We start from the raw sequence: 27902 nt of genomic DNA on the forward strand, positions 1-27902 counted from the left end.
GGCGGGACCATGCCGTCGGTCAGCTTGCCGCCCAAGGAGAACGCTCTCTTCAAGCGCATCTTGGTGAGTGGCGGGCGGGAAGCGGGTGGGCCGCGCGGCGCGGGCGGCGGCCCCCGTTCTGCCTTGTGGAGGGCCGCGGTAACATAGGCACTGCCGCAACCAGCGCCCAGGGGCACTGCGAGCGCACGACGCCGACGCGGCCGCCTTCTGGGCTCCTGAGAGCTCGGATTGTGCTCCAGCAGTCTCGATAGTTTGGCGGGGAAGGCGGCTTCTGGAGGAGGAAGTGAAGGGCGGTGGAGGCTTGCGAGCCTTGCTGAAGTTTAGCTTTTTTTTTTTTTTTTTTTCTTTTTTTTAGCAGGTTAGGGCTGGCCGCAGCCGTCCTCGACTGGTCAGGAGGGTGTGTTATCAGAGTCACGAACTACGTATATGTTTTTGAAAAACTCTGTTTTGTCCAAGAAGCTTATGTTCCCCATCGGCTTGGTTTAGTCGGGTCCCTCCAGAGCCCAGCAGTGAGAAGTAGCGCAGGCCTCCCGAAGCAGCTGCACTGCTGGAGTTCTGTAAGCCTCTGCCATGCAAGCGGTGCACGTGGCTGATCGGCAAAACGTTGTGAAAATGGGATCTTGTTTGTAGAGCTGCAAACCTCTGATTTCATAGAATCATAGAGTCGCTCAGGTTGGAAAGGGCCTTAAAGACTATCAAGTCCAACCACGACCTAACCATACTAGCCCGACTCTAACAACTCTGTGCTGAATCATGTCCCTTTGGTAAAGACATGAGAAGACACACCACTTGGGTAGAATTAGAGCAGGCACAGGGAACTGTGAAGCTTACTTCTGCTTGGAGGGATTCAGTCCTGCCCAGCAGTTTGGCCTGGCTGTGTTTTAAGCACGTACACGTTTTGAGCTGGAACGGTAGAGCTGGTTCAGATCACTGAAGAGAAATGTCTGTTGTACTCTGTACACTGAAGCAATTACAGTTTTGTGGTCTTTTTACCAGAATAACTTCAATAAAAACACAAGAATTTCAGGTACTGTTTAAGCTACAAGTTACTTGGCTTTCTGTTTCCCTGCATCTTCCAGAGGTAAGCTGGTGACACATAGTCTAGTATTAAGGCTGCTCCGTCTGAGGTGTCTGTTTGAATAGCAAAAGGGTTAAGGTCAGTTTTCATCATGCTGAAAACATGGCTAATGAACTACTTGTCTGCCTTATTATAGGTAATGACCATGCTTTGTAAAGTTTTGATTACGTGGTTGGCTTGAGTGTGAGTTGTCTTTTAGCACATCCTATTTATCCATGCAAGCCCAAGGAAACACACCTTTCCTACTCCCACGCCACCTCTCTATACTGCTCTTGTTACAACCCTTCCTTGACGCAGCTCTGCTTTTCAAAAGGCTGTGATCCTTCACGATGTTGTACCCTCAGCCACTCTTCCTGTGGCCCAGGGTTGGTGCGCAGCAGAAAGAAGTACCAAAGCTTGCCTGGGCAGCTGGCCCATTGGTGGAACCCAGGCTGCCTGGTGCAGTGACCAGATGAGTTGGCCCGGGCTGGCATGTTCTGGCCCGGGCAGGCACCTAGAGCTGTCCAGGGGAGCAAGACTGGATGAGGATTTTTCAGCAGATGCTTTGGCAACCAGGCCAAGTGCTATTGCAAGGGTGCATTACTCTTCAGATAGATAATTGCTGGTAGTGTAACTATGAACAGAAGTGGGATATCAGTCACGCTTAGGTTTTTCTGGAAGTAGTGAACGTAGGAACTAAGCAGGTGAGCACCTTTGTATTTTTCTAAGTGAAGTTTAAACAGAAACTTAAAAAAAAAAAAAATAAGCGTTGCTTCTGAATCCTCGTTTCTTTGCCTTTCTTTTAAGAAATGTGCCTGTAGTACAGAAGTGAAATATTAAGGTCTTGCAAAAACCCTACTGAGCTTCCCAACCTGCGTTTACCTTTCTGTAGTGAAAGTTAATTATTATTTTTCAGAGTTTTGGTTTTGTAGAAAACAGCTTACGTGATCTGTGAGTTTCTTTTGCATATAGAAGGGCTTGCAAACCAGCATTTCCACTTAGCTGACGAATTCGGAGTTCAGAAAGGTGTGTGCTATGCCTTTGTTTGTTGCAACACTCTAACTAGACTAACCTCTTCCAGTCCCATTACAGGTATGTGGAGGTTCTAATACAAAGAAGTTTTCCGTATGAATGGCATTTCACAGCTTGATGTTCTGTAGTGCAGAGAGAAAGGAATCTGTGTGATCAGCCTGAATTACAAGAAAAAGCTAAACAAACGGTCACAAGATGATTGATGGCTATGCTGCTTCAATTTGTGCTTCTATTAAAAATAAAGTTTCTAGCTTATATTGTTCTCGTGGTGTGAACTACTTGCTCTTAGGTCTGCAGGTAGGTATTTGTGTGCTGCTGCTGTTTGCCGAAGGTCCTGTAGAATGTAGAAGAAGAAAAGCGGCTCTGTACATTTTCCCAACTTATTTATTTTGGGCCCGCTTGAACATTTGGAATGATTTGAGTCCGTGTCGTTCTTTGAAACACAGAAAATCTCTGAGCGGTCCACAGATGACTGAAGAAGATGTCAGGCAGAGGAAGAGGGCTGCCCCATCCCTGGAGGCATTCAAGGCCAGGCTGGATGTGGCTCTGGGCAGCCTGATCTGGTGGTTAGCGAACCTGCACGTAGCAGGAGGGTTGAAACGGAGTGATCATTGTGGTCCTTTTGAACCCAGGTCGTTCTGTGATTCTATGATAAGGTAGAATATTGAATGCGAGAACCGAAGGAATAGAGGAGTTAACGTTGACACTCAGAAATGTGGATGCACTATGAATTAATGGAGGAAACAGTTCAGTATTTTCATTTTTTGTTATGCCCTTCTTACTAGAAAAGATAAGACAAATAATTGCAGGAAATACGATTGACTGATTTGTTTCAAATGTGACTGGTGAACCTCTCTGGCCTTCTGCCAGCTTATTATGCCACCGCGTCTGATCAGATGCCATTCACTGGGTATGTTCAGTTTCTACTTCACGAATCCCATCAACAATATGCAACAAACTTTGGTTTGGATGTAGGAGTTGAATATATTTGAAACGTACTTTAAAAATACTAAAAGCAATGCTGTTTGAGGTGGGATTTTTTCCACTTTCCTGGAAGCAGCAGAGGAAGCGGTTTTCAGAGTCAGGATGTTCTGGCAGAGCAGGAAGATGCATGTGCTCACTGTAGCTGGTAGGCTTTGCCTCCAGTTGAGTGCGAATTGAGCAGCCAAAGTGAAGTCCACGTATTTAAGGGAAAGATCGTTGTATTACGTGATGCCAGTGAGTAAGTAAGGAATTAAGTGTTTTCAGGCCTGAATTAGTAGGTTGTACTGATCTGTAATCCAGCACGTAGAAGTAATAGGCAAAAAAAGCGGAGCGCAGTGCTGGCCTATCCCTAAGTTTGTAACGTTGTATAAGATGGAAGCTCTTTGTTCAGGTCTGGTGGTTCTGTGCTGTGCTCTTGATGCCTGGGGTGGCATATGGGTGGTCAGAATCGGTTCCCTTACGTGCCGGCAGGGCTTGGCTCTGCGCAGCTGCAGTCTGTCCTGCAGCAGGGCATCAAGAGCACCAGCGTGTCTGCTGCAGGAAGAGTGCTGTGTTTCACCTTGGGTTGCTCACTGCTGTGATAATGCTGCTCTGTGCAAGCGTGTTTGTCTTTGAGCTGTTCTTCCTGTCCACAGCTTTGTCGAGCGCTCTACTAAAAGCTGTAGGAACTTCCTAATGACATTAAAAAAAAAAAAAAAAAGCCTGTTGAACAGCATCTCGTTAGTTGCTCTGCTGTGAATGTGCCAAGTCCCTCCTGCCGGGCCATCTTCCTGTGTCTTCACTCCAGAATCTGCTCATTGTCCCTCCGCTTCCAAACTTGACAGACCTGTGCTTCTCCTTCACTCGTGCTTTAGGCAGCAGCAGTCCTTGAAGATAATGCCGTCTCAGCAATTTGGGTGCTGACTCCAAGGCTGCTGAGGTGGCAAACCTGGAGTATCTTTTTAAATGGTCTCACTTGGAGATTAAAGACAAGATTAAAGACTAATTTTCAAAATTTTGCTTTTATCGGTCACCCAATAAATTAGCACATTTTGTATGCGATCGTCACTGCATTTGCATGACTGTACTGTAATCAGGTGTGCTCACCTCTGAAGTTGTACCGCGTGCTGTCTCATCTGAAACACGGAATTGCTATCGGGGCTTTTCCGATATTGTGGCTGCAGAAACGTCAATCACTTTTTCCCGTGTAAGAAGGAATGCTGCACTTGGCTTTCCCAAAAGTAGGAGGAAAAAAATGGCTTGGTTGAAACATTGGAATGGAAATAAAGGACGGACCTTCTGTGTCTAGTAGCATTGCTGTGTCTTTGTTAGAGAGATGGGTGCTCCCATGATGGCACACAATCAAGGTAGCAAACGCGGTCATGCTGAAGAACGACCTTTTTTTTTTATCTTAATAGTCGCATTGGATATTTTGCAATGACTCAGTGCTACAAGACAACATCTCATACCTCAGAGCTGAGTGTAGAGAATACTTCGGACATAATACAAAGGTAGAAAGTGTCAGTGGCCTCAGCATGTGTCCCAGGCTGTGTCACAAGTTGCAGCTGAGTTGAAATATCCGTACGAGTCTGTAATGACCTATTGTGGGGAGCCCCTTTTTTTTTTTTAATCCTAATTTAGAATTTGAATTTATTTACTTAGATGATCGTGGAGGTATAATGCGTATTTGCTATCCATGCCAGATCTTTTGTCCGTTTCAGGCAAGATTCAGAGATGAAGCCTGAGCCCTGGAAATACCGCGAAATGGACAGAAGCCAGCTGATCTGACTTGACACAAGGCCAGATTTGTGACAATTTTTACCAAGAAGGAGAGGTTAAAATTATGGATTCACATAATAGCTTGTGATGGAAGTGACCTTGAAGCCTGTCCCGTTCCCCCCTTGCCGTGTGCAGGGCTGCCCCCACCAGCTCAGGCTGCCCAGAGCCCCATCCGACCTGTCCTTGAGCACCTCCAGGGATGGGGCACCACAGCTTCTCTGAGCAGCTGTGCCACTGCATCACTACCCTTTGTGAGAAAAATTTCCTCCTAACATCCAATCTGAATCTCCCTGTTTAGTTTAAAGCTGTTCCCCCTTGTTCCATTGCTGTCTGCCCATGTAAGTAGTCAATCTCCCTCCTGTTTATAAGCTCTCTTCAAGTACTGGAAGGCCACAATGAGGCCTGCTCGGAGCCTTCTCCGGGCTGAATGAGCCCAGTTCCCTCAACCTTTCTTCAGAGGAGGGATGCTTCAGCCCTCTAATCATCTTCGTGGCCCTGCTGTAGACCTGTTCCAGCAGCTCTGCCTCCTTCCTCTGCTGGAAGGCCCAGGCTGGAAGCAGACGGGGTCTCTCAAGGGCAAAGAGGAGGGTACAGTTCCCTCCCTTGTCCTGCCGGCCGCTCCTCTTTTGAGGGGACTTCAGGGTGCAAGCAAAATAAGCAAGTAGTAAGCAATGGAGCTGACGTTGAATAATTGATTTATTTTTTTTCCAGCAAAAGTTTTGCTTCAGAACTTTAGTTTTTCTTGTGGAAGAGCTGTAACTACTTGTCTGCAGCTGCTTCCCACTGGATTTTGTGAAACGCTGCAATGCAAGGCTGCTTTAAAAGCATAGGCTGATTTTTCCTGCCTCTGTACTAAGCGGAGAGGTTCATGTATTTCTTCTTCTTAATTGCTAGTTGCAATTTGAACCTGACCTTCTGATGTATCCCGCCTTGGAGTGCCGTCTGTGGAGTATCATTCACCCCAAAAAGTAAGGCAGGCTGTGCAGGAGCAGGATGCCTTGGTCCTTTGGCTTGGACAGTTGCTGTAGCTGTTCCTTAGACAAAGCCGTTGCGTTTGTGAACTGCACGGCAGTGGAGGAAGATGCTAGTTTTCAATTCTAGTTGAGAGCAAAAATTTATGCAAGTTGGCCATGGAGTTTTTCAGCATTATCTATTAGATTTGACTAATTTTTTCCATCTTGTCACATACAGGTCTTTTGTCTGTTGTGAACTGGAATGCTGTGGTTGGAGTACTTGTCTAGAGCTGTTGAACCGCTTGTTATGGTCAGTGCTCAAAACACAGGGTGAGCAATTGCTCCTAATGCTTCCAGCTTGCAGAATCTTCTTTACTCCTTTTAGCTTGAATTAGTGCACCTTAGTGACTTGACCTGATCTAGTCTAGCCGTAGAGAGAGTAACTGCTGGGAAACCTTGAGCTGCACACGGGCAGGGTTTACTCTCCTCTAAGCGGCTACATCTGAACAGCGCTGCAGGAGCAGATAGCTTCTGAGTGGCAGGCGTGCACGTTACGCATTTCAGGTGCATGCCTTAGCTAGTGCTAAGGCCGTTTACACCCAGACGTTCTGCTGCAAAAACCAATGGAGTTGCTGGTGTTCCCATACGATGCCACAAGGATGGTTGTGGCTGCTGCTGGGAAATGCTATGCAGTCCTTGAAGGAGTGTATTGTTGGAGCTGGAAGAATTCTTCCACCTTCTGCTCAACCTCGCAGTCCCTCAGGGAAGTGGGCAGCAGAATGGAATCCCTCCATTGTTTTGGCACAGGCAGACCCTTCTTCATCATATTTCCTGCTGGGAACTTTGAGGAGCAAGCAAAGCGTTTACCCGCACGCGTATGTCAGTCGGTTCCCCAAGCCGGTAACGCTTGAATGTGATGGCAATTAGACTGCAGTATACTGCTGTTTGTTGGTGAGGCTTACAGGCTACGTGACCTGCTGAGGAAGAGAGATATGGTAGAGTACAGCGGACTAGTGATGAAAATTAAGGTCGCCACTCCACTGGTTTGGGGCAGAATCCAGTTTTGGTTCTGATTTGGTTCTGAAGAAAATCGTATTTTGGTATTGGCTAAATTAAGTTGCAAGCTTTGGCAGAGTTCCCATCAGCGAAGCAATGGAACTAGTGCTAGTTCCTGCAGATAATGGAGTTAAAAATGTGACTTCCTCGTGACCCAAGAAAACGTGTCATCTTAGAAGAGAGTTAAGTACTTTGTACCGTTCTTTGCAGAATTCAGTTTTTTATTAGAATTTGCACACTATTGTTTCCATTTCAGAACCTATTGCTGTGAATTACAAGTTTAACGTTGCAAAATTTCTAGAATATGTTAGCTTATAGTGAAGAGAAAGCAATTAGTGCAGTGCCGAATGAAGCTTGTATAGAAGTGCTGTCTGTGCTCTTGTTGGCAGCCCTTGAGTATTCAGCTAGCTCTAGCAGCCCCCTGGTTTGTCAGTTTTGCCTTGCATTCAACCTGGGGGGTCACCAGTGGAATTGCTGGGTAAGTTTTTTCACTCTGCTTTATGGCGGCCATCAAGAAAGAAATGCAGAGGAATTGATTCTCATATAGCATGGTGGATGTGAGTGCGTAAGGCTGGCTGCCAGCTGGTTCTGCTTAGATGTCTGGAACCAGTTTTGGTGTCTCAAACTCTAGAACATGAGCCCTCCTTCTGCCTTGAGCTTGCATTCTAGAGAATACAGGCTGTAGCTCTGTTTCCTCCTGTCAGTCTGGCTGGTAATTGCTGTTTGCTCAGCTCCAGTCAATAAGTACTTAGTAGGGGGGAGAAGAACGAATGCAATTAGAGCCTTACCTGCTGTCATCTGAAGTGACTTCAAAGAATTCCTACTTTTTACAAAGTCACCTTGTTGGCTTTTAGTATAATTGTGTTAAAGTAGGTGTCATTTCCGTACTCTAATGTAATAAAGAGATTGAGTTTGGGCATTAAAAAAATCTTGGTATGCTTGGAGTAGGCTGTACTTCTGGCTACAACGTGTATAGAAAAGCTTGCTAGAATACTTGTACACATCTGGTGACAGAGGAAAGGAAAAACTCAGGGGGGCAGCAAGTGTGTATTAGAAAATCGGTGCTGATAGTCTTTTTTTTTTTTTTTTTTTTTTTAAGCTTTAGACATGGCCTTCATAGAAGATGAACTTTGATGTCTTTTCCTGGCATGTTGTCACAAGCTGTAGCAGGGCACTTGTCTGGCAAGCATCACAAGCACACTGGCTGCACAAGTGTGCGTGTGCAGGAGCTTAGGGGAGGCAGCGCTGCAGTCCTTGGAAGCGTGGAAGATGTTATTTTGTAGACTAGCTGTCCCACTGTATGTGTGTGATGCCTGGGCATAGCCGCCACAAACTGCTCCTCTGAGAGGAAAGCAGTGACCCAGAAGAAGACTTTCTGCTTGCTTTTTCTTTCACTGATTCTTTCCTCTTACAGAAGCCCGTTGACCCCCAGCAGGTCCTTTGATTTTTCACTCCCAGGCTAGGCGTTTAGCTTACAGCCACCTTTCTGTGTGTAACTCTTTTTCCTTTCCCTTTTTTCGGATACTTTTCCTAAAGGTTTTCCTTTTGTGTTTCTGCTCCTTCGAGCCACGAAGGATTCAATAAGGTTTGCATCAATAAGATTTCAGTAAGGTTTGGTAAGCACATGTCATAGTGGCTCATGCTGCATTCGTCATTTCCTTCTCTCATTTGCAGCTTCATTTAGGCTGACTCTCCTTAAACTTCAAGGTGAAAGCTCAGTTGTTGGACTACATGAAATGAGAGTGCTTAGAGATAAGATTTCTTGCTCATAGCTGGCATCTGAACAGCTGTACTTCAAACAGATCACGCAGCCCTGGAGCACCCCTCGTCACCGCTTGTGACACGCATGGAGACATGTTCTGGAGTTCCTGTGGCTGCACCACTTTGTGGCAGGTTTTACTGCTTCCCCACCCACCTAAGTGGGAGCGAATGGGAGGGTGCCTAGGCGGCAGCTTTTATGATGGGTGATTTGAAAGAGAAGAAAAAAAGGCTTGATGCTGTTGTGCTGTCAGCTGTGAGAAGCGGTTGATCAAAGCCACGTGGCCAGTTTCTTAAATCAGGTCATATCCAAAAGGTGTAAATAATGATCAGACTTTTTTTTTTGTTTGCTGTGGTTTTTTTTCCCCAAGATGCCTGTACAGATTTGTTATCTAACCCTTAGTCTTCCTTCCCTTCTTCTTGCAAGACGGTTTGTCCTTTTTCTGCCTTTGGAGATAGGGAAAGTCACCTTACAGTGGTACCTTTTGAGTCCTCTGACCACTGTCCTGTCCCGGGACCCTTTTAACCAGCGTGGGAAGCAAGAGCCTTGGCTTCGGTCTTCAGCCTGATACTTTGGCTGTACAGCTCTTGGGAACCTTGAGAGCAATACGGCTACTTAGTATAGCCTTTTCATTTAAAAAAGAAAACAAAAACCAAAAACATCTTTGAAGCTGATTGTTGGTATTTCCATCTTTACTTTGGAAGAGAGGATGGGGCGTTAAGCAGCACCCCTTGTGATGCCAGAGCGACTTAAACCCGAGACGCTGAGGTGGATGTGCTGTTTTATTTTTTAAGCGTGCCCGTAACATCCATGTAACTACTTAATAAAGTTTTCTTTTTTGAACTTTGTTTCACCTGAAATCTCTCTGGTCTAGCTCAGTTGAACTGAAGGGCAGATGGTGTGATGTATTTTTACTGATGCATTTTTGTAGCCAGCGTGGAACGGTCTGAGGAAAGGTGGTGCCCTTAGGAGGAACATTGTTACAAGAACTTCTGCAAAGGGTCGGCTCTCGCTTTGTTTAACACTCTTGCCCCCAGAGATGGTAAACAAGAGCCACTAAGACCCTCTTCTAAAAGACTTTCCAGTGACCGCTGCAGCTGGGGCTGTGCTCAAGCAATGCATGTCTCTGTGCTCCTATGCTGAAGTTGGGGCATGGCGTTGGAGTGAAATGAAACCCTAGAAATTCACGGTGTTTGCCTAAATGACTGGAAGTGATTGTGTCGGTGCTCACAGAGCCGCTGCTTCCTCTGGTTTCTGTTTAGAGATTGGCACAGGCTGTGAACTGACAGAAGGAAGAGACTGAAACTGATTTCAAAAGTTTGTTCATGCCGTGTGCCTCTTTCTCATCACCGTCCTCTTGCATAATGAGGTGAGTCACACACAAGCGAATTGTTGGCTTCAACAGAACTGTTTATCGTTTCGCAGTCAGTTCAGTCGTGTTTGCAGTGAAATAAAGACTCAGTTTTAGAGCGTGTTGCGGTACGCTTCAGGCCTTGTTCATTGTGCAAGTAAACACGTTGGCTCCAGGACTTTGCTCTTAGTATTGGGAATGGGTCTGCTACTTACGTTCCGGTGAAGAGCTTTGTGAAATAGAACAATAAATGAGGAGTATGCTTGTCCTTTAGCTTTTTTCAATTACTTAAATCAGGACGCTGTTTACAGAAGCATTTCAGATACAGAACTGTGTAAGGATTGATGTGCTTTTATTCTTCCAATATCCCCAAATTTCAAAAATAGGAAGAGTTTTCTTGTACTTGTAGCGATGTTCTCTTCTGGGGAGAAAGTTCAGTGCGTGAAATAATGAATAGCTTCGTCAAATAGAGTAACAAGTGTTAGGTTACACAACAAAGACGTCCAGTGTAACCGTGGAAAAATGAGAACTAAAGCACAGGGAAAATACAGGATTAGCTGGAGGGATACAGGAAATTCTTTTCACATACGAAATGAGCTCTGGAAGCCTTTGCTGCTGATGTCTAGAAATAATAATGTATGCTTAAATAGGCACTTAGTTCTTGGTGGTTTCTGTAGGTAATACAACTGTTGATAGCTTGCGTGTGTGAACACTTAAGAGCTTTTGTGAAAGAAAGTAGCAGCAGTGTATTCTAAACTGGCTTTCGTAAACGTAACGGGTAAAGCAACAGAATTTCGTGGACGGAAAAGAGCATAGCCTGAAATGAGTGGATTTCTGAAGAGGTCCTGAATCCATTTCGTCTTTGGCATCTCTGTTTAGAAGGATCGAGGCATTGATTGGTGATGCCGGAGTCAGATGTTTCCGAAGTTCAGTCTCTTGAGCTGCACGGAAGTTGTTTGGCCATGCAGAGTTCCTCAGCTGTGGTTTTCAGGCCAGAGCTGTCCTTCACTTCGTATAATATCATAAAATCGGAGAACATCCTGAGTTGGATGGGACCCGTGAGAGTCGTTGAGTCCAACTCTTGGCTCCGCAGGGGACCACTCTGTAATCAAGCCCTATGTCTGAGAGCATTGTTCACTTGCTTTCTGAACTCCTGCAGCTGCCCTGCAGAGCCTGTTCCGGGCCTGATCCCCTCTGGGGAAGAACCTTCTCCTAATACACAGCCTGTACCTCCCAGATGCAGTTCTGACCGCAGTAGAGTTCAGCAAATGTTACGTTCATGTTTATGGAGTGCAAATTCTTAGTAAGAACCCTTGGAATGCAACACGGGTTGCTGAAAGGAAGATGTAGAAGATACAGAAGCGGCTTTTATTGTGTTCGTATGCAGTGCATGATCTTAGTTTATGTGGATTTCTTTTGGAGAACCTCTGTTTGCAAGCAGAGCTCAGATTTCTTAACCGTCTTAATTATCTACATCGTACCAACACCCATTCGTTAATTCTTGGGTTTACTCGGCCTCAGCGTGGACGAGTATGTTTACCAATAAAACCACTAAGAATTAGTAGTGACTCTATTATTGGCAACCCAAAATAGTAGTGCATTTAACAGCATGCTTCACAGTGGTTTTGCATGCTGAGATCGTTACCTTCTTGCTCCCTAAACGCTGTGAAATACTGTGCAGATAAGAAGTGTAGTTGCATACGGGAATAATGAAATTGAGCTTCGCAGCTCTGGAGAGATGCAGGGAGGCCAGTAGCAGTTCTGGCCCACGCAGATTGCCAGCAGCACGTTCAGCTCAGACCTGCTGGTCTGAAAGCTTACTGCCAAAGCGATGTATTGAAAGTTTTCAGAGTCAGTTACGTGTGTATTCACTGTAGCTGTAAGGCACTTTCCAGCCGCTGGCACCACAGGACTCTTGTATTGCTGTGCAGAGAACTGTTGATACCCTCGTGGCTGTTTGCAGGTTTTCTCTTGTTCTAAACACTTAACCTGTAAATGGAAGAGTAGCAAAATACAAAGCACTTCCGTAGTTCTTTAGTATATACACCCTCACTGTGAAGCAGTATGTCTGAGGAGGCTTCAGTTCATGCGATCTGAGCAATGGAGTGATCGCTGCTTGTCAACAGATCTTCTGTGTTGAGCACTTCCAGCCTTGTAAAGAAGCGCGTGACTGGCACTTGCGGGCTCGGAGCGTGCCACCAGATTCTAGGTGTGAGTTGTCAGGGTGTACAGGAATGTAATACTTTACCTGCGGAGGCTGCAGAATTGCATAATTTTCTGCATCACAATTTTGAGTGTGGCAAGATAATGCTAGTGTGCATTGGTTGTGAGAGCTTGGATGTATATCAGACCTGTGTGGTGTTCAAATTATTGTAAGACATTGCTTACAGAGGTGGCTTACAGAGAAGGCTTAAACCAAGACCCAGTGCCTTGTTTTCACAGCTTCTGTGGTTGCTGGAGATGCTCACAGCCTTTCTGTGAAAGGTGATTGAGCTACAATGAGTTGAGTGCTTACCAAGCTACGTTATTAAATAAGGTTTGCATACGGGAAGGTTGAATCTCTCTTACCTCAGATACGTCACATCTCTCCTGTGGTGTCTTATCTGAGAGCATGCTGTATTGAAAGCTGTCTTCAGGTATACGTTTAACTTTGCGTTGCCACCGGAACATAGTACTTTCTCTGGGCATGGGAAAGTTTTTAATTATAGGAAGGTAACAAGGTCTTAATAAAACATCAGTATGTTTTCTAAAAGTCCCGTCTTCGCTGACAGTTCACTTCTGTGGGATATACTTTTACCCTGAATGTTTTGAATAACCGTGCTCTGTTCTTCTTCAACAGCGGTGTTATGAACATAAGCAGTATAGAAATGGGCTGAAGTTTTGTAAGCAGATCCTTTCTAACCCAAAGTTTGCAGAACATGGAGGTAAGTTTTCAAATGGCACGGGCTCACTTTTTTCCCCACGCAGAAAATGAAACTGGCAATTATTCTCTTAAGTATATTATAGTCCACAATAAGTTGTATTCAGTAAGCTGTAAAAATTTATATGGTGCCTTATTGTTGATGATTTGCCCTTAAGCGGATTTTCTTCAAGTAGAAAAGCGAATCATCCAAAAGCCTGCACCGTGACACGCAGTCATGGCTGGTAAGGGTTGTGGTTTTAAAGTCTGATCTTACCATAGTCTTAGCTTGCCATTCTTTATGCTGTAAGTCTTAATAGTCATTAACATGATGCAAGCTTTTTAATACAAGTACGTAATGTTGAATTCACTTATCGGGGGAAATTACTGTTCACCGATGTGTAGGAAGTAATGCAGGGCGATAGAAAGGGATTGAGTGGTGCTCTACGGCACACAGCATTGTGTGCTTCCAGCCCAGAGGGTCAGCTATATCCTGGGCTGCGTCGAGAGAGGAGTGCTAAGCAGGGAGAGGGAGGCGATTGTCCCCCTCTACACAGCTTTTGTGAGGCCCCTTCTGCAGTACCGTGTCCAGGTCTGGGGCCCCCAGCACAGGAAGGACGTGGAGCTCTTGGAACGGGTCCAGAGGAGGGCGACTAAGATGATCAGCGGGCCGGAGCAGCTCTCCTATGAAGAAAGGTTGAAGGAACCGGAATTGTTTCCCTCGGAGAAGGCTCCGGAGAGACCTTATTGTGGCCTTCCTGTACTTGAAAGGAGCGTATAAACAGGAGGGAGAACGGCTGTTCATGCGGGTAGATATGGATAGAACAAGGGGGAAGAGTCTTAAATTGAGACAGGGGAGGTTTGGGTTAGATGTTAGGAGGAAGTTTTTCACACAGAGGGTGCTGACGCACTGGAGCAGGTTGCCCAAGGAGGTTGTGGATGCCCCATCCCTGGAGGCGTTCAAGGCCAAGCCGGATGTGGCTCTGAGCAGCCTGGTCCGGTGGTTGGAGATCCTGCACGTAGCAGGGGGGCTGAAACTAGGTGATCTTTGAGATCCTTTTCAACCCAGTCATTCCATGGACGGTACGTATCCCTCAGCTCTGTGGTCTCATTACTTCTTCTGAAGGAATGGTCTCGTTGGAAGAGGCGAAAAAATTGTTTGTCCCTTGCTGTATTTTTACTGCTGAGTTGAGTCTGTCTTCTCTCCAAAAATTTTCTTTGTGAACTAGATTGGCACGGGTGGGTTTGTAGAAGTCTCCAAGTGTTTTGTGAATAGATGCTCGAGCGGTTTAAATTAGTATCTTCGCAAAGGTTTTGTAAAGCAGAAAGTTTTTTATGTCCTGAAAATAAAAATCTTCTTTGCTTTGGCTCTGGAACTACTGAATGTAACTTATTGTTGTCTGTGATACTCTCAATAATCTGCTAGTTTGATTTTCCCTGTGGAAAAAACGCAGTATCTTCATGCTGTTAATGGAGTCTGAAGTTACATTTATGCTATAGAGGTATTATGTTCCATAGAAAATCTCGTAGAACCGAATCACTGATACTTGTTTGATCTTTGTGTTTTTAGAAACCTTGGCGATGAAAGGACTAACATTAAACTGTCTAGGGAAGAAAGAGGAAGCTTATGAGCTGGTGCGCAGAGGCCTAAGGAATGACTTGAAGAGTCATGTCTGCATCCTTTTGGAAGAGAGGTTTTTCTTACGAGTGGGAAAGCCTTTTCTTTAACTCCTCGACCTGTGGAATTGCAGCAAGAGCCAGTAGAGTTATGCTTAAAGTTACGGAATTTCAGAATTTGAAACCGTGCGCGGTATCTAGGAATGCTTAAACTATCCAATAGGCAGTTGCTTTGCAGCTATTCTTGCAGGTGGAGTAAAATCAAAAGTTATTCTGGCTGGTGTTGTATATATTTGTTTTTATCGTTCGAGCACAACTCTAAATTTGTCGGGGGCTGAACTGGGCCTTTAAGCATGTGATTTACTTCAGAAACATTAGTAGTTGCTATTGCATTGATGAGAACTGGTCATACAGTTCGAATGCAGGGAGTACATTGGTTCAGTTGTCTAATCAAGCCCTTACTCAGAAGCAGATTTGAGTACGCTTGATGGTCTTTCTCAGAGATCCTGCTGCAATTTCTTCCACGGTACATTAAAAGTAGAGTTTAGGACGTACTACAGGCACTGTAACCATCTACCCGATCAGTAGTTCTATATTTTCCATCTGCTTTGTGCAGCGGAGGAGAAGAGTACAATGATTGCAATGATACTGTTTATAAAATGGCTTTGGAGCTTTTTACCAACTTCTTTTTACCAACCACTGCCAGGTTAGATCTGTTTTCTACCTGCTCAAGTTCAGTGGAATCCTTAACAGAGTTTTCCAGGTTGGCACGTCTACGGTCTGCTTCAGAGATCAGACAAGAAGTATGATGAAGCTATCAAATGCTATAGAAATGCACTGAAATGGGACAAAGACAATCTTCAAATCTTGAGAGATCTTTCTCTGCTACAGATTCAAATGAGGGATCTTGAAGGTTACAGGGTAAGTATACGTACTTACCCGTATTACCAGCTTCTAGGGAATTGCAGCAAAGACTGCCAATTATTGCATGAAAAACTTAAAAAAAGCCACGTTTACATTATGAAATCCAGCGTTAAAAGCATTTACTCCATAGTTTTTGAAAATAAGTTGGATTATTGAGCAGTTTCTCTAGCGTGTTCAGATTATTCTTTTTTAATCTCACTGCAGGGTTGTTTGCTATACTTCGCCCCAGTGCTGCGTAATGCAGCCATACCGTAGGTGATCCTCATTGTTATTGCATTATTTGATTTACTAGTTGTATAATTTTTTAATTTGGCCGAGGCAATTGCTACCTGTTGAAGTTTGTTTCCTTTGGTTCAGAGCAACCTTTTCCATATGGAAAAGCACATTTTAGTGCCAGTTGTTAAGTTTCATAACACTGGAAACAGTTTTGCTTAGGGAATTCCACAAAGCATCAGAACAAAGTCGAGAAAACGAATAGCTGCTCTTTTGCAGGAAACAAGATATCAGTTGCTTCAGCTCCGACCTGCACAGCGAGCATCATGGATAGGCTACGCTATTGCTTACCATCTGTTGGAAGACTATGAAATGGCAGCAAAAATTTTAGAGGAATTTAGGAAGACTCAGCAGGTAAGAGGAAATGGTGGCATTCCTGCGTGAATTGCTTCTTAAGCCAGAAAGGAAACACCGTTTCCCTTCGTGATAGGAAAACTTCGTGCTGTTTTTTTAGTCAAACGAGTGAAATCCCAAACGCGTTCTAGAAAGCTGAGCTTTCTCATGCCTCTTTCCTGTGTAGACATCACCTGATAAAGTGGACTACGAGTACAGTGAGCTGCTGCTGTATCAAAATCAAGTCCTTCGTGAGGCAGGACTACATAAAGAAGCGTTGGAGCATCTTTGTACCTATGAAAAACAGATCTGCGATAAATTGGCTGTGGAAGAAACTAAAGGTAATTACTACTCAAAGATGCATTTGAATGCACGGTTAGGCCATGGAATGCCTGTGCTGTCAGCTTTTTCCGTCTTTAGGAATTGAGATTGAAAAAACAAACGCTTAGTTCGATGTTTATATTAATTTTTTAAACTGTTGTGGTAAAGGACAACCTGCCTTGCAGCTGTGCTACGCCTGTCGCATGTCTCTCCCAAGTAGGTAAATCATCAGCAGAGTGCAGACTTGCTGTTCTGAAACTCTGGAGCTGATGAGCGTTTCAGACACGTAGTTCTGAGCTGGTGAGGTAAAATTCTCTTTACGTAGCCTAGCCAGAGCCTAGCTGCTCTAGGATTTAATGCTGGTCCTGACAGACAGGCCACGTGCTGAAAGGATGGAATAATCTTAGAATCACAGAAACGCCAAGGTTGGAGAAGACCTTCAAGATCACCGGTCCAACCATCCACCTATCACTAATAGTTCTCACCGTACCATGTCCCTCAACACAAAATCCAAAGGTTCCTTGGACACCTCCTCCGCCTTCCTGGGCAGCCCTTTCCAGTGCCTGACCAGTCTTTCAGAGAAGTAGTATTTCCTAGCGTCCAGCCTAAATCTCTCCTGGCGCAGCTCGAAGCCATTCCCTTTAGTCCTATCACCAGTTACGTGACAGAAGAGGCCGTCCCCCAGGTCACCGCAACCTCCCTTCAGGTAGTTATCGACAGCAATGAGGTCTCCCCACAGCCTCCTCTCCTCTAGATTGAACATTCCCAGCTCCTTCAGCCGCTCCTCATAAGCCCTGTGCTCCAGACCCCTCACCAGCTCTGTCGCCCTTCTTCGAACCCGCTCCAGGGCCTCAGTGTCTTTTTTGCAGCGAGGGCCCCAAACTGGACGCAGTACTGGAGGCGCGGCCTCACCACAGCCGAGCACAGGGGGACAGTCACTTCCCTGTTCCTGCTGGCAGCACCGTTCCTGATGCAAGCCAGGATGCCGTTGGCCTTCTTGGCCATCGGGGCCAAGTGGAAGGCTTTTGGTTTTCCTCAGTCACTTTTGCAATGCATAGAGATACTGTCCAGATAAGCAGTCCAATGTAATCGTCTAGCATGTAACAACCAAACTATATAATACTGTACGTCATCATTCTGAAATTCCAACAGTGAAATGCAGAAGTTGGATTCGTTCAGCTCCACTGACAGGCATACTTGGTCTACGCCTTACTTCTGCTTGATGCTGTGCCGTCCTCTCACTGTTTAAGTAAAAATTCCGACTTAGCGAGTTACTGTTAGTTCATAGCCCACAGTGGAATCTGTTTTCTTTGTTTTTCTCTTGAAACAGAGCCAGGGCCTTAGTGTAGAATGACGATGTTTTGCCCCTCGTGTGTCATATTCTAGTGCCTCCCATTTGCACGTAGCAAAGCACTGTAAAACGCAGATTTTCATTGAGAAATTGGAAATTGAATTACGTTCCAACTCCAGCGTCGGGGAAGATGCTAAGTATATCAAGATCTAGACCTCACTTTTAATGACTGTATCGTATATTGAAGAATGACTGAAGGAAAACTTGCTTGCATGATCTTGAGCATTCATGACTCAGATCAGTGTTTTGACTTAAAACGCTGAAGTTTCGTTACGTACCAGTCTGAAGAGCCCTTCTTTTATCTGCTGCTCTGTACACGTGAAATGTCGTGTCGTACTTCTCATTCCCTGTGCTTAAAATAACCAGTGTGAAAAACATGTGCATCTTGCTTTTCAGATTAAATTTTCAAGTAAGTTTCAAGAGTTAATGGCGGCTGAATCACTGAATGCCATGTCAAGTGCGCATATTTTTAGAGTAAAAGGTTATCTGTCAGCTGGTTTGTGATACAACTGTTATCTTTTTTCCTTAAAGTCGGCATCTATGTGGAGTTGAGGATTATCTATCTTTTTGCCGTAGAGTTATTGATATTACGCTGCTTCGCTCTCCTGTTACCGTACTAAAATTTCGTGCGTTTCACACAGGAGAACTCCTGCTTCAACTTGGCAGACTTGAAGAAGCTGTTGATGTCTACAAAGGATTGCAAGAAAGAAATCCTGAAAACTGGGCCTACTACAAGGGCCTCGAAAAGGCACTTAAACCAGGTGATGATTCGATGCATTGTAGGGAGAAGTTGTAACAGCAGCAACACAAACGGCAGTCACCTCCGCGTGCATTGTTGATAGAGAAGAATTACTTCTTACAGCTCTTTTTTATAGTTTTTATCTTAATCTCGCGGCGTGGGTAGTACAGGTTTTGGAAAAAGGCACGATAACAACAGTAAAACGAGAATCCTTCTGTAAGATAAGGGGCACAGAATTGTAAACACTGCTGGACGGGGGATTTAGGCGTACTTAATACCTGAAGTCACGTAGTGCTATAAATGAAGGAAGTGTGTATTCGTTGCTATGTATTCTGATCATTTTTAAGCAGATGCAAATGTTTCCTTTCTCTTCCTTCTGCCCTTGCCCATCCTGACAAAAAAAAAAGAAAAAGTAAACTGTTCTGTTCTGTTCCAGCTAATATGATGGAGAGGCTAAAGATATATGAAGAGGCCTGGACTAAATACCCGAGGGGGCTAGTTCCAAGAAGATTGCCGTTAAATTTTTTGTCAGGTAAATGCGTTTTGGCCGAGCAGCTAATAATCTGCACTAGTGCTTCCTTCTTAAACGCTAACGTTCTGACAGCACTTGTACACAATTGAGAAGTAATGCGTGATAAAACAAAATCAACAGGTCTTTTTCCTCTCAAGGTGAAAAGTTTAAGGAGTGTCTGGACAAGTTCCTAAGGATGAATTTCAGCAAAGGTTGCCCGCCAGTCTTCAATACCTTACGATCGTTATATAAAGACAAGGAGAAGGTAGGATTCTTTTCTCACACTTGTCACATGATGTGTCTTAAAAGCTGTTCTGCACTAGGGTGAAGAAAAAAAACAATTTTTTTTTTCCTTCAGTACTGTCTGCACTGTTGTTTATTATGGCCTAGTATATCCGGAAAAATAAAGTACAAGCATATACATGGCCTTGTGCCATTTGGAGAATGCAGAAAACTAAGACTTAATAATTGAAGACTTCATAGAGTTGAACTGAGGGGAGCTTGTTGTTGGTTTAACTGATACTGGGTGTGTTCCCGTATGCGTGACATTTTAGGTGGCTGCAGAATCTTCTGCCCAAGAATAACTAGTTTGGGGACCGCCAGGCAGCTCAAACTGAAGCGCCGTAGCATCTTGCCCTTAGATTTTATTGTTGTGTTTTTTCTTTTGGTCTTGTCTTGCACGCGTAGGTGGCGATCATTGAAGAGCTGGTGGTGGGTTACGAAACCTCCCTAAGAAGTTGCCGGTTATTTAACCCAAATGGTGAGTGCTAAAGTGTCATGCTTGAAGTAAGTTGTGCCTGGTAGGAACCTTGTGACCATTCGGAGACAGAGAATCAGTAAAGTGCAAGAAGTGTGAGATTGTTTTTCCTTCTTAACCAAAACAGAACCGAACCGGAACCGTCCTTAAAATGGATTTCAGCTGTCTCACTTGAAGTCTCTACTCACATGTCCAGTTACCGTTTCTCTTGCGGTTTTGACTTCAAGTATCCCGTTTTCAAGGCTTGAATTGCATATTCTTCAGGAAATTGAAATTTGAAAGCTAGTGTTACATCCATAAGTAACAATTGAATCGACGCTGATTGGGTAGCACAATCTGCAGGGATTTCTCCCGTTCAGAGTTGGTGGCGAGACGGTGTCTGTTTTGCGTTGCTCTTTTGTTTCTTTGTGCACTTATTCTTTGGGAGTTGAAATCCTTGTCCAGGTTACGAATGTAGCTGTGTTGCAAGGCGTGATTCTACGTTCACAGAATCCCCCTCCGTAGCGTCCTCTCTGATAGTTTTGTGTTTCTTTAGTCAGTGTCACGACCATGTTGAAAAGACAATACCTAGGAAAGATATTCTGCGTAAACTATCAACAAAAGGGGTTTTGAAATTTTAGTAGGTAGGTTATAAGGGTACGATAATGAAGATAGCACGAATGACAGCATAAATTAAGAACATTAAAGACATCTTTACTGAAGTTATAAGCAGTTGTTCCCTCTGCAGAAATAATGTATTGCTTCCTTGAGAAGTTGCTTGAGTTTTTCCATTGAATGTCATGCTGAGGCTACGGTAATGAAGACTGCTCGGTAGCTTTTTTAATTTGTCCAGGCATTTCAAATGCATATACTTCTCCATGTGAGGAAATAACTTGCTGCAATTGCAATGAAATATTTGCTGTGATGCTAAATTTCATTCAAATAAACGGTATTTCTTCCAGCCTAAAGGGAATGAGCGGTACAATTTCTTGTTAACTTATGTCCTGTCGGGTGACTGGACCAGAATCCAGGTCCTTTTTTTTTTCCCTCCCCCTGCCAGGTGCTGTGCTCTGTAACAAAAATCAGAAATCTAAAAGTCAGCAGCGCTGTGAACGTGAAGCACTGTTGCAGTTTTCTGACTTTAGAATAGCAGTTGTCGTAGGATGTGCTTAAATGAACTGTGACACTGTAGAGATAGAAAAGCCTTTTCAAAGCTGTCAACAGACAGTTTTATTTGAAAATAATCAACTTTGTGGCTGGAAAGCATCTAAATGCTAAAAGTGCTGAAATGCTTCATGTCGTTACTGGGCAGCACTTGCGCTCAGCAGGACTTCTTGCTTTATCCTTCACCTGCAAGCAGTATTCTGCAAGAACAGGTGGGGTGCGCCTCAGTGCCGCTCATCTGGCTGTCCCGATTGAGGGGCTACTTGGATCCAAACGCAGCTCTTCTGACCCGCCACTTCAGGCTTCCTTTCACGGAAAGGAAATCACAGCGTGAGGAAAGAAAACTGTGCCCAAATCTTGTCTAGACAGACTTAAAAGGTGTTGAGCTTAACTGGAGCTTGGAAACGCTCCCGGGTCTGGTGTGGCAGCCTGACAGGGAGGCACAGTTAACTTCAGCATCTACTTGCGTAGAATTTGTCTTCTGCCATGTTGTCTGAATAAACTGAAGCAAAAAAATCTCACTCTTTTTTTTCTTACTGTAGATGACGGTAAAGAAGAACCTCCAACCACTTTACTTTGGGTCCAGTATTATTTGGCTCAACATTACGATAAAATAGGGCAGCCGTCGCTGGCTCTAGAATACATAAATGCTGCTATAGAAAGTACTCCCACTTTGATAGAGCTGTTCCTTGTGAAGGCAAAAATCTATAAGGTAAGCCTGGCTCACACTTGGTGATCCGTGGTTATTCTTTTGACTCGATGAAAGTTTTCACACGCCTTTACGCTTCGGTGTTATTGAGGGAACATCACAATGCTGGGCTTGTCTTAAGCGAGACGCGAAGAATCCGTGGAAAATGTTTGAGTGAGTTTCAGTGAGTTCTTACAGTAGATTATGGACGGACCGGTCGGGTTTTTCATTCTGTCTGAAACAGCCCATTTTTAAAATTCGGTGAAGGAGAAGCGTACTGCACATGTACGTTGTCAATTTACAATTAGGTTTTGAATTATAAAAACCGCACTGCGGAACGTAGTTGATATTCTAAATGTTCTCCAGCTGACAGCGCGTACACGCCCTTATTTTCTGAACTGTTTGAAACTAATTCCTCAGCTGCAGCACGGTATTCTATGAAAATGGGATTAACCCAAGTGGTTTTAAGTGAACTTCCTGTGCTGAGAGACCTTTGGAACTCCAGAAGAACGGAAAGTAGTTACTTGGGGTTTTTTTCCCCTTTAAAGATCTGTTGTTTTCCTCGGGACAGCCACTTAAAAGGGAACGTATAAAAAATTAACTAATTAGATTAATGCAGCGAGGGGAAAAAATGCGCGCGTTGTGTACTTACTGAGTTTAATTTGCTTTTTTTTCTTTAAGCATGCTGGAAATATCAAAGAAGCCGCAAGGTGGATGGATGAGGCTCAGGCTTTGGACACGGCAGACCGATTTATCAACTCCAAATGTGCAAAATACATGTTGAAAGCAAACTTTATTAAAGAAGCAGAGGAAATGTGTTCGAAATTTACGAGGGTCGGTTCCATTTAACTATAACTCTTTGGCATAACATAGGCCTAATCCCGTATGGAGTCTTGTGTTAGCTTTCCACTTAACATTATTGCAATCCTCAGGTTCAGTTTCAGATGAACTGTGGTTTCTGGCTTTACTGATAGTTGTAGTCAGCGTCACGGTTTGAATCACACAGCACGATTCTTTAGAATTAAGGGAAAATACGGAGATAAAGCATTTTACCTTTTTTTTTTGCCAAGTAGGGAAAATGCAAGTAGGGATGCCCTTTCTGGATGAAAATTCTCTTGTCTTAATATTTGTTGTCACAGAATACGTTAGGAATTGTCAAACATCCCTATAAATAAGAAATTCGTGTGAAGAAATTGTGTGGCCGTGGGATGAGAGCATTCCTAAAACGCCATCTTTTTGCAGAGCAGCTTTCATCCCCAAAGCCACGGTCAGTAGGCACAAAGGGAAGCTGCACACGGTATCTTTTTGTTTGCATCTGCTTACTCTGTCAGCGGTCAGGAAAAGTTTGCTCCGTACGGATTACTGAATTTCACGCATCAGCTTTTGTGCCTGCCGTCAACTATTCTAATAGGTTAGATGTCTCATAGGTTAGTTTCTTTTGAAATTGATTTATCTCGCTGTTGGTATTTTATAAAAAGGAAAGTCAAAACCGCTTGATGTCTTTCTCGAACAATAGGGTTGTTTAGTTCCGGCCCAATCGTTTATGTCTTGCCCGTTTTTCTCTTGGTTGAAGACTAAGGAAAGCCTGTAGTCCCGTAGTACGAGCGGGGGCAGTTAGGAGGGAAAATGAAGGGCTTCTTTTGAAAATAAGTTTTTTTGGGGGCGTGCAGGCAAACACCAGATGAAAGTGAAAGAAAAAATGATTTAACCTCAAAAGGTTTGCGTGTTTATGTGTACAGGTGCAAAATTATTCTGAATGCAGTCCTAGTGACTTCCTTGCATGCCCTAAGCGGCTTCAAGATGAGGTCAGAAAAGCAAGCGTAGTTGCCCAGAACGAAACGTCAAAATTAGTACTTGACGATGTTGCCCTTTTGGGTCTTCATCTTCCTTTGATCTCGTTTCTCCTGCTCCAAGTAGAAGCTTCTTGAAAAACAATTCTGAAAGTCCTAAATGAAAACTATTGGAAGTGGAACCTGGGCCGTTTTTCTGATTTCTTGTCGCTCAAATGCGACTCACCGGAAGACTGCCTTTCTCTTTCATTTGGGGCATTCTCCGTACTCTTACGTTTGAATATTATCCGTCGTGTTCCCGGCCTTGGTTCTTGGCTCGTTCTTGCTTAGCTTGTTTTTGTTTTTTATTTTTCTGCGTGACTGGAGTAAACTTTGTGAATGGCCAAAACTGGGGTTGACCTTGAAAGGCACGTCAGTTCTACAGATCTGTGCAAGTACATAGAAATACCAGATGAGACAGACAGTCGCGAGCATTTCTGTATCAGAAATCATCAAAACTACTGGTACTGCTTTGCTTTACCAATGCGATAGAATCGCACACAGTATTAAAAGCAATTAAATGAGTGCCTTTGCTATCCTTCCAGTGAGGATATCGCAGCTAAGTGGTCACTACGTGGCTCTTCACTGCATGTTTGAGTCTTTTGAAAATAGGAGCGTAGAGGAATGGTATCTTCACTTTGGAGACCTGATTAACGGGCGAGGCAAATCCGTCTCGCCCATTGCTTGACGCAGCGTTGTGGGTGAAGGAAACAGATAATGCTGTGGAAATATGGGACCGCGTCAGTGGCGGTGGTACAGCAGAGCTTATATCGTAGTGCAAGTGCACAAAAGGAGTATATCAATGTATATGAAGGAATAATTTGTATTACGGCAACGTCGGTACTTTGAGGACCTCACCGTTGAAATTTAGCGTTCCCCTGGCCTTTTCACTTGCGCTTTTAACTGATTAACTAATTGAGATGTGTTTTTTAACAACGCTGTTTTTGCTTGTAGGAAGGAACCTCGGCAGTGGAGAACTTGAATGAGATGCAGTGCATGTGGTTTCAGACAGAATGTGCGCAGGCTTACAAAGCGATGAATAAATTCGGAGAAGCACTTAAGAAATGCCACGAAATTGAGAGAGTATGTATCTAGTCAGACTGGCTGGGTTGCAAAGTACTAGCTGAAATTTACATTGCTGGTATGTTTCCTTGTTGAGCAGTAAGCGTGTACTTCACGTAGCTCTCGGAGTGGTTTTTGTTTCTTGGTGGACGCCGGGGAGCTGATAGAAAGGATGTTTTCACCTTAAACTTAGATAGCAGTGTGTTAGAGTATATGAAGTATTGTAAAGATCCGGGGAGGAACAGGAAACTGTCAAAAACAGAGTTCATTGTTTTCATTCTAGCATCTTCTCCTTTCAAGATAAAGGCTAAGACTAAGCTACAGATTGAAAGGGAAACTATTAGAAGTATGGAAACTTCTTAAAGTAGAAATTTTATCCAAAATCAGAGGGATAAAACCTTGCGCGTCAAATGCACATCCACTGTAAGCAAACAAAAGAAGTTCGGGATGTGCGGATTCCCCAAATTAAACGACGACAGCAACCCACAGCCGTATCATGTTTTATTTGTTTTTCAAGCAGGTAAGCGTATTAACATGACGAGATAGCTGAGGGTGTGAAGTACTTGGAAAGGAGGAGTAGCAGGAAGCATGGCGTCTTTTGAAAAGGAGACACTTAAGGTTTCAACGCTGACGCTTCTCTGCTGGCAGAACTTATTTGTAGCAGCTCACAGGAAATATCGTGAACGTGATTCCCAAGCAGTGGCCAAGACCACATTCTGTTGGCGCAAACCTTTTAAAGAAACGTGTCTAGCTGGGGAAGGAGGGACTAGAAGAGCACTTTGCCTGTCTGCTGTGAATTACTGCTGCTCGGGAAAGAAATTGCGGAGCAGTTTTCCAGAATCTGTGCTGGTGTAGAGGACTGGCTGAAAATTGGCTGAAAGGACTAACGGTGTTGGGAATTACTTTTCCTTCCGTTATGGAAATCCGTAGTTGACATTTGATTATCGTATGTTGCTCTTTCTAAAAACGAGCCGGTAGAACATAAGCTGTGGAATAGCTTCTACACGAGGGGAGTGCACTTAGCTTGTCACACCTAGTATTTCATCCTCAGTTTGACAAGCAGCAGCTGTACGAGATCATAAATACGTTGGCAAGTGGAAGGGGGGAATGACTTTGCCTCAAACAAAAGCGTTGGGTGACGCTGAGGAAACAGAACAAGAGCAAGTACTTTCTCGTGCCACGCCACGTGGAATTAATTGCCACAGTAGTTGCTGGAAGTCAGAAGTACGAAGTGAAAGAATGAAATGAGTTAATAAAAGAAAAATTCGAGCGTCACTTGTTAGCAATCAAGGCAGGATCATCTCTTGAAGTTCACGTTGTGAGAGGGTGGTTACAGCTGAGATGCTGTGGGCTGGACGATTCGGTTCTGACCTAGGATGTCTTCTGTTTTGGTGGTTTTGTCTTTTTTTTTACCATTACATTTTTGCTGTTTTTAATTCACACTTGGAAAAGTGAGCGTCAGCAGCAGTCTTCTACTAAATTATTCCTTTTGGAGGGGAGGGAAGCGGGTCAAGTCAAGTTTAGTATGTGATTAACGCTTGCTAAATGACGTTATGTTGTGTTAGCATTTTGTAGAAATCACAGACGACCAGTTTGACTTCCACACTTACTGCATGAGGAAGATTACTCTTAGGTCTTACGTGGACTTGTTAAAGCTAGAAGATGTACTTCGACAACATCCATTCTACTTCAAAGCGGCACGGATTGCCATAGAGATATATTTGAAACTTCACGATAATCCCTTAACAGATGAAAATAAAGAGCACGAGGCCGATACAGGTATTCAGCCCTCCAGATTTGTTTGAGTTTCGCTAGTCGGTGAATATTTTCAGAAGGCCCAACCCTTCTACGGTTGCCAACTGTAAGTTTGTTATTGTAACCAAATGGAAGCGTGTAACTCAAATGGTAAGTTGTCCTGGAAGTAAAAGTAAATATTCTACAGACAGTTAATCAAATCTAAGTTTGTATCTAGTAGGAAAAAATCTGCGATTTTTGTTTTTTTAGTAACAGTTGTAATTGTGAAGTAAAAGCATTTCTGTTAGGAAACAGCTGACAAAACATTGAAATCTCACGGTTGTTCATCTGGCACAGATCGAAGAAGAAGAAGATATACGTGAAAATCGGCACGCAGTGAAGTGGCTAGCGGGTTAAATGTAGCCATCTCTGGCTGTTAATTTAAACGAAGTTTAAGTCTTTAATTTTCTTTTCGGCCGTTTTCGGTCTTCTCATTAGAGGGAGAGCAACTTGAGTGGTTGCGGCGTGGGGCGCTTCTAGCGCTACGAAATAAGGCTTTTGAATACTCAGAGAAGAACTCGTCCAGGTAGAAGATTTCCCGTTTCCTGTTCATTTACGTGGATTTGGGTTCATACGAAGACGAGTAGGAGCGTTGCCGAATTCCGTGTAGCTGCTTTCTGATGCATTTTCAATGATTTCGCCGTGCTTTAATTGGAGGGAGGGCAGCATCTGACTGTGAGACAAGTGGTAGGACTTGTGAGACGTATCGGTAGGACCCGAATAGCAAAGCTGGAGGTTTCTACATCGAAGTATGACCGTTCACCTTGTTTTTGTTACGCTATTTAATACCTTAAATATAATTTCTTTGTTACGGATGCCTAAGGAAGAAGTCAGTTTGTGTCGGCGTGAGCTTTTATTCCTGACGCTGAAGTCATTTGGTAACGACTTAGTTTTGCCGTCAGCTTGCTCTAAGTGTTCAAACCCCTGTTGCCCTCATTTCACAAAAGAAATAGCAGCGTAGACTGTAAATAATCTCTCTACTAAACAAACTTTTACAATTGTAATAGCAGCGTCAGTAGTTAGTAGATGTGTTTTAAAAGTCGGTGGCACCTGACACTTGACACGCATTAACGTTACGCATCGATGTTGTCCGTTTTGCCCTTTCTGTGTATACAGCAAATATGTCTGATAAGGAGCTAAAGAAGCTACGAAATAAGCAGAGAAGAGCACAGAAGAAAGCACAGCTGGAGGAGGAGAAGAAGAATGCTGAGAAAGAGAAGCAGCAGAGGAATCAGAAAAAGAAGAAAGATGACGACGATGAAGAAATCGGAGGCCCGAAAGAAGAACTGATTCCTGAGAAATTGGCCAAGGTGCTTACTAATGTCGCATTAAGCCAAAATTTACGGGAAGTTGCTGCGAGCTTGCAGACCATTTGAAAGCCATTCTGACAACCTGGTTATTTTATGCCTCTCTGCTTTTTGCGGGCAGCGTTAAAAAGAATTGCATCGTACAACCTATTTGCCAGGAACGGGTTGGCGGGAATACTGTTAACAGTTGAATAAAACGACTGCTTTTGTGCCTGGTTTTCCAAGGTCGCAATTGAAGTCACGGGCTCTTGGTTCAGGTGAAAGTGTCTTTGTGTGTTTGCTGACTGTACCCTGTTGATAGCTGAACAGGTGCACATCCGTATGTAACCTGATGGCTTTTGGACGCGTCGTGGCTCATATTAAGTTTAGAGTTAATAAGCATTGACGCTTTGTGGAGAAGGAGA

General features: G+C 44.0%; 1 protein-coding gene across 1 annotated transcript in view; it reads left to right on the top strand.

Moving 5' to 3' along the window:
- The first annotated feature begins 6 nt into the window (after positions 1 to 6).
- The window catches only part of NAA15 (N-alpha-acetyltransferase 15, NatA auxiliary subunit), a 34933-nt gene continuing 7037 nt past the window's right edge, over positions 7 to 27902 (top strand). Inside the window, exons 1-15 of the mRNA XM_042816417.1 lie at positions 7 to 63; positions 12790 to 12874; positions 14420 to 14524; positions 15230 to 15387; positions 15883 to 16017; positions 16184 to 16337; positions 18310 to 18429; positions 18844 to 18939; positions 19077 to 19183; positions 19606 to 19678; positions 21361 to 21530; positions 22188 to 22340; positions 24290 to 24418; positions 25963 to 26176; positions 27308 to 27501. Coding sequence (XP_042672351.1) covers positions 10 to 63; positions 12790 to 12874; positions 14420 to 14524; positions 15230 to 15387; positions 15883 to 16017; positions 16184 to 16337; positions 18310 to 18429; positions 18844 to 18939; positions 19077 to 19183; positions 19606 to 19678; positions 21361 to 21530; positions 22188 to 22340; positions 24290 to 24418; positions 25963 to 26176; positions 27308 to 27501 — 1947 coding nt within the window. The 5' untranslated portion in view covers positions 7 to 9. The remainder of the gene's footprint in view (positions 64 to 12789; positions 12875 to 14419; positions 14525 to 15229; positions 15388 to 15882; positions 16018 to 16183; positions 16338 to 18309; positions 18430 to 18843; positions 18940 to 19076; positions 19184 to 19605; positions 19679 to 21360; positions 21531 to 22187; positions 22341 to 24289; positions 24419 to 25962; positions 26177 to 27307; positions 27502 to 27902) is intronic.

This window comes from Centrocercus urophasianus, unplaced genomic scaffold (assembly GCF_019232065.1).
Source record: "Centrocercus urophasianus isolate 14NV4802_14NV808 unplaced genomic scaffold, USGS_Curo_1.0 seq_150, whole genome shotgun sequence".
Classification (NCBI taxonomy): Eukaryota; Metazoa; Chordata; class Aves; order Galliformes; family Phasianidae; genus Centrocercus; species Centrocercus urophasianus.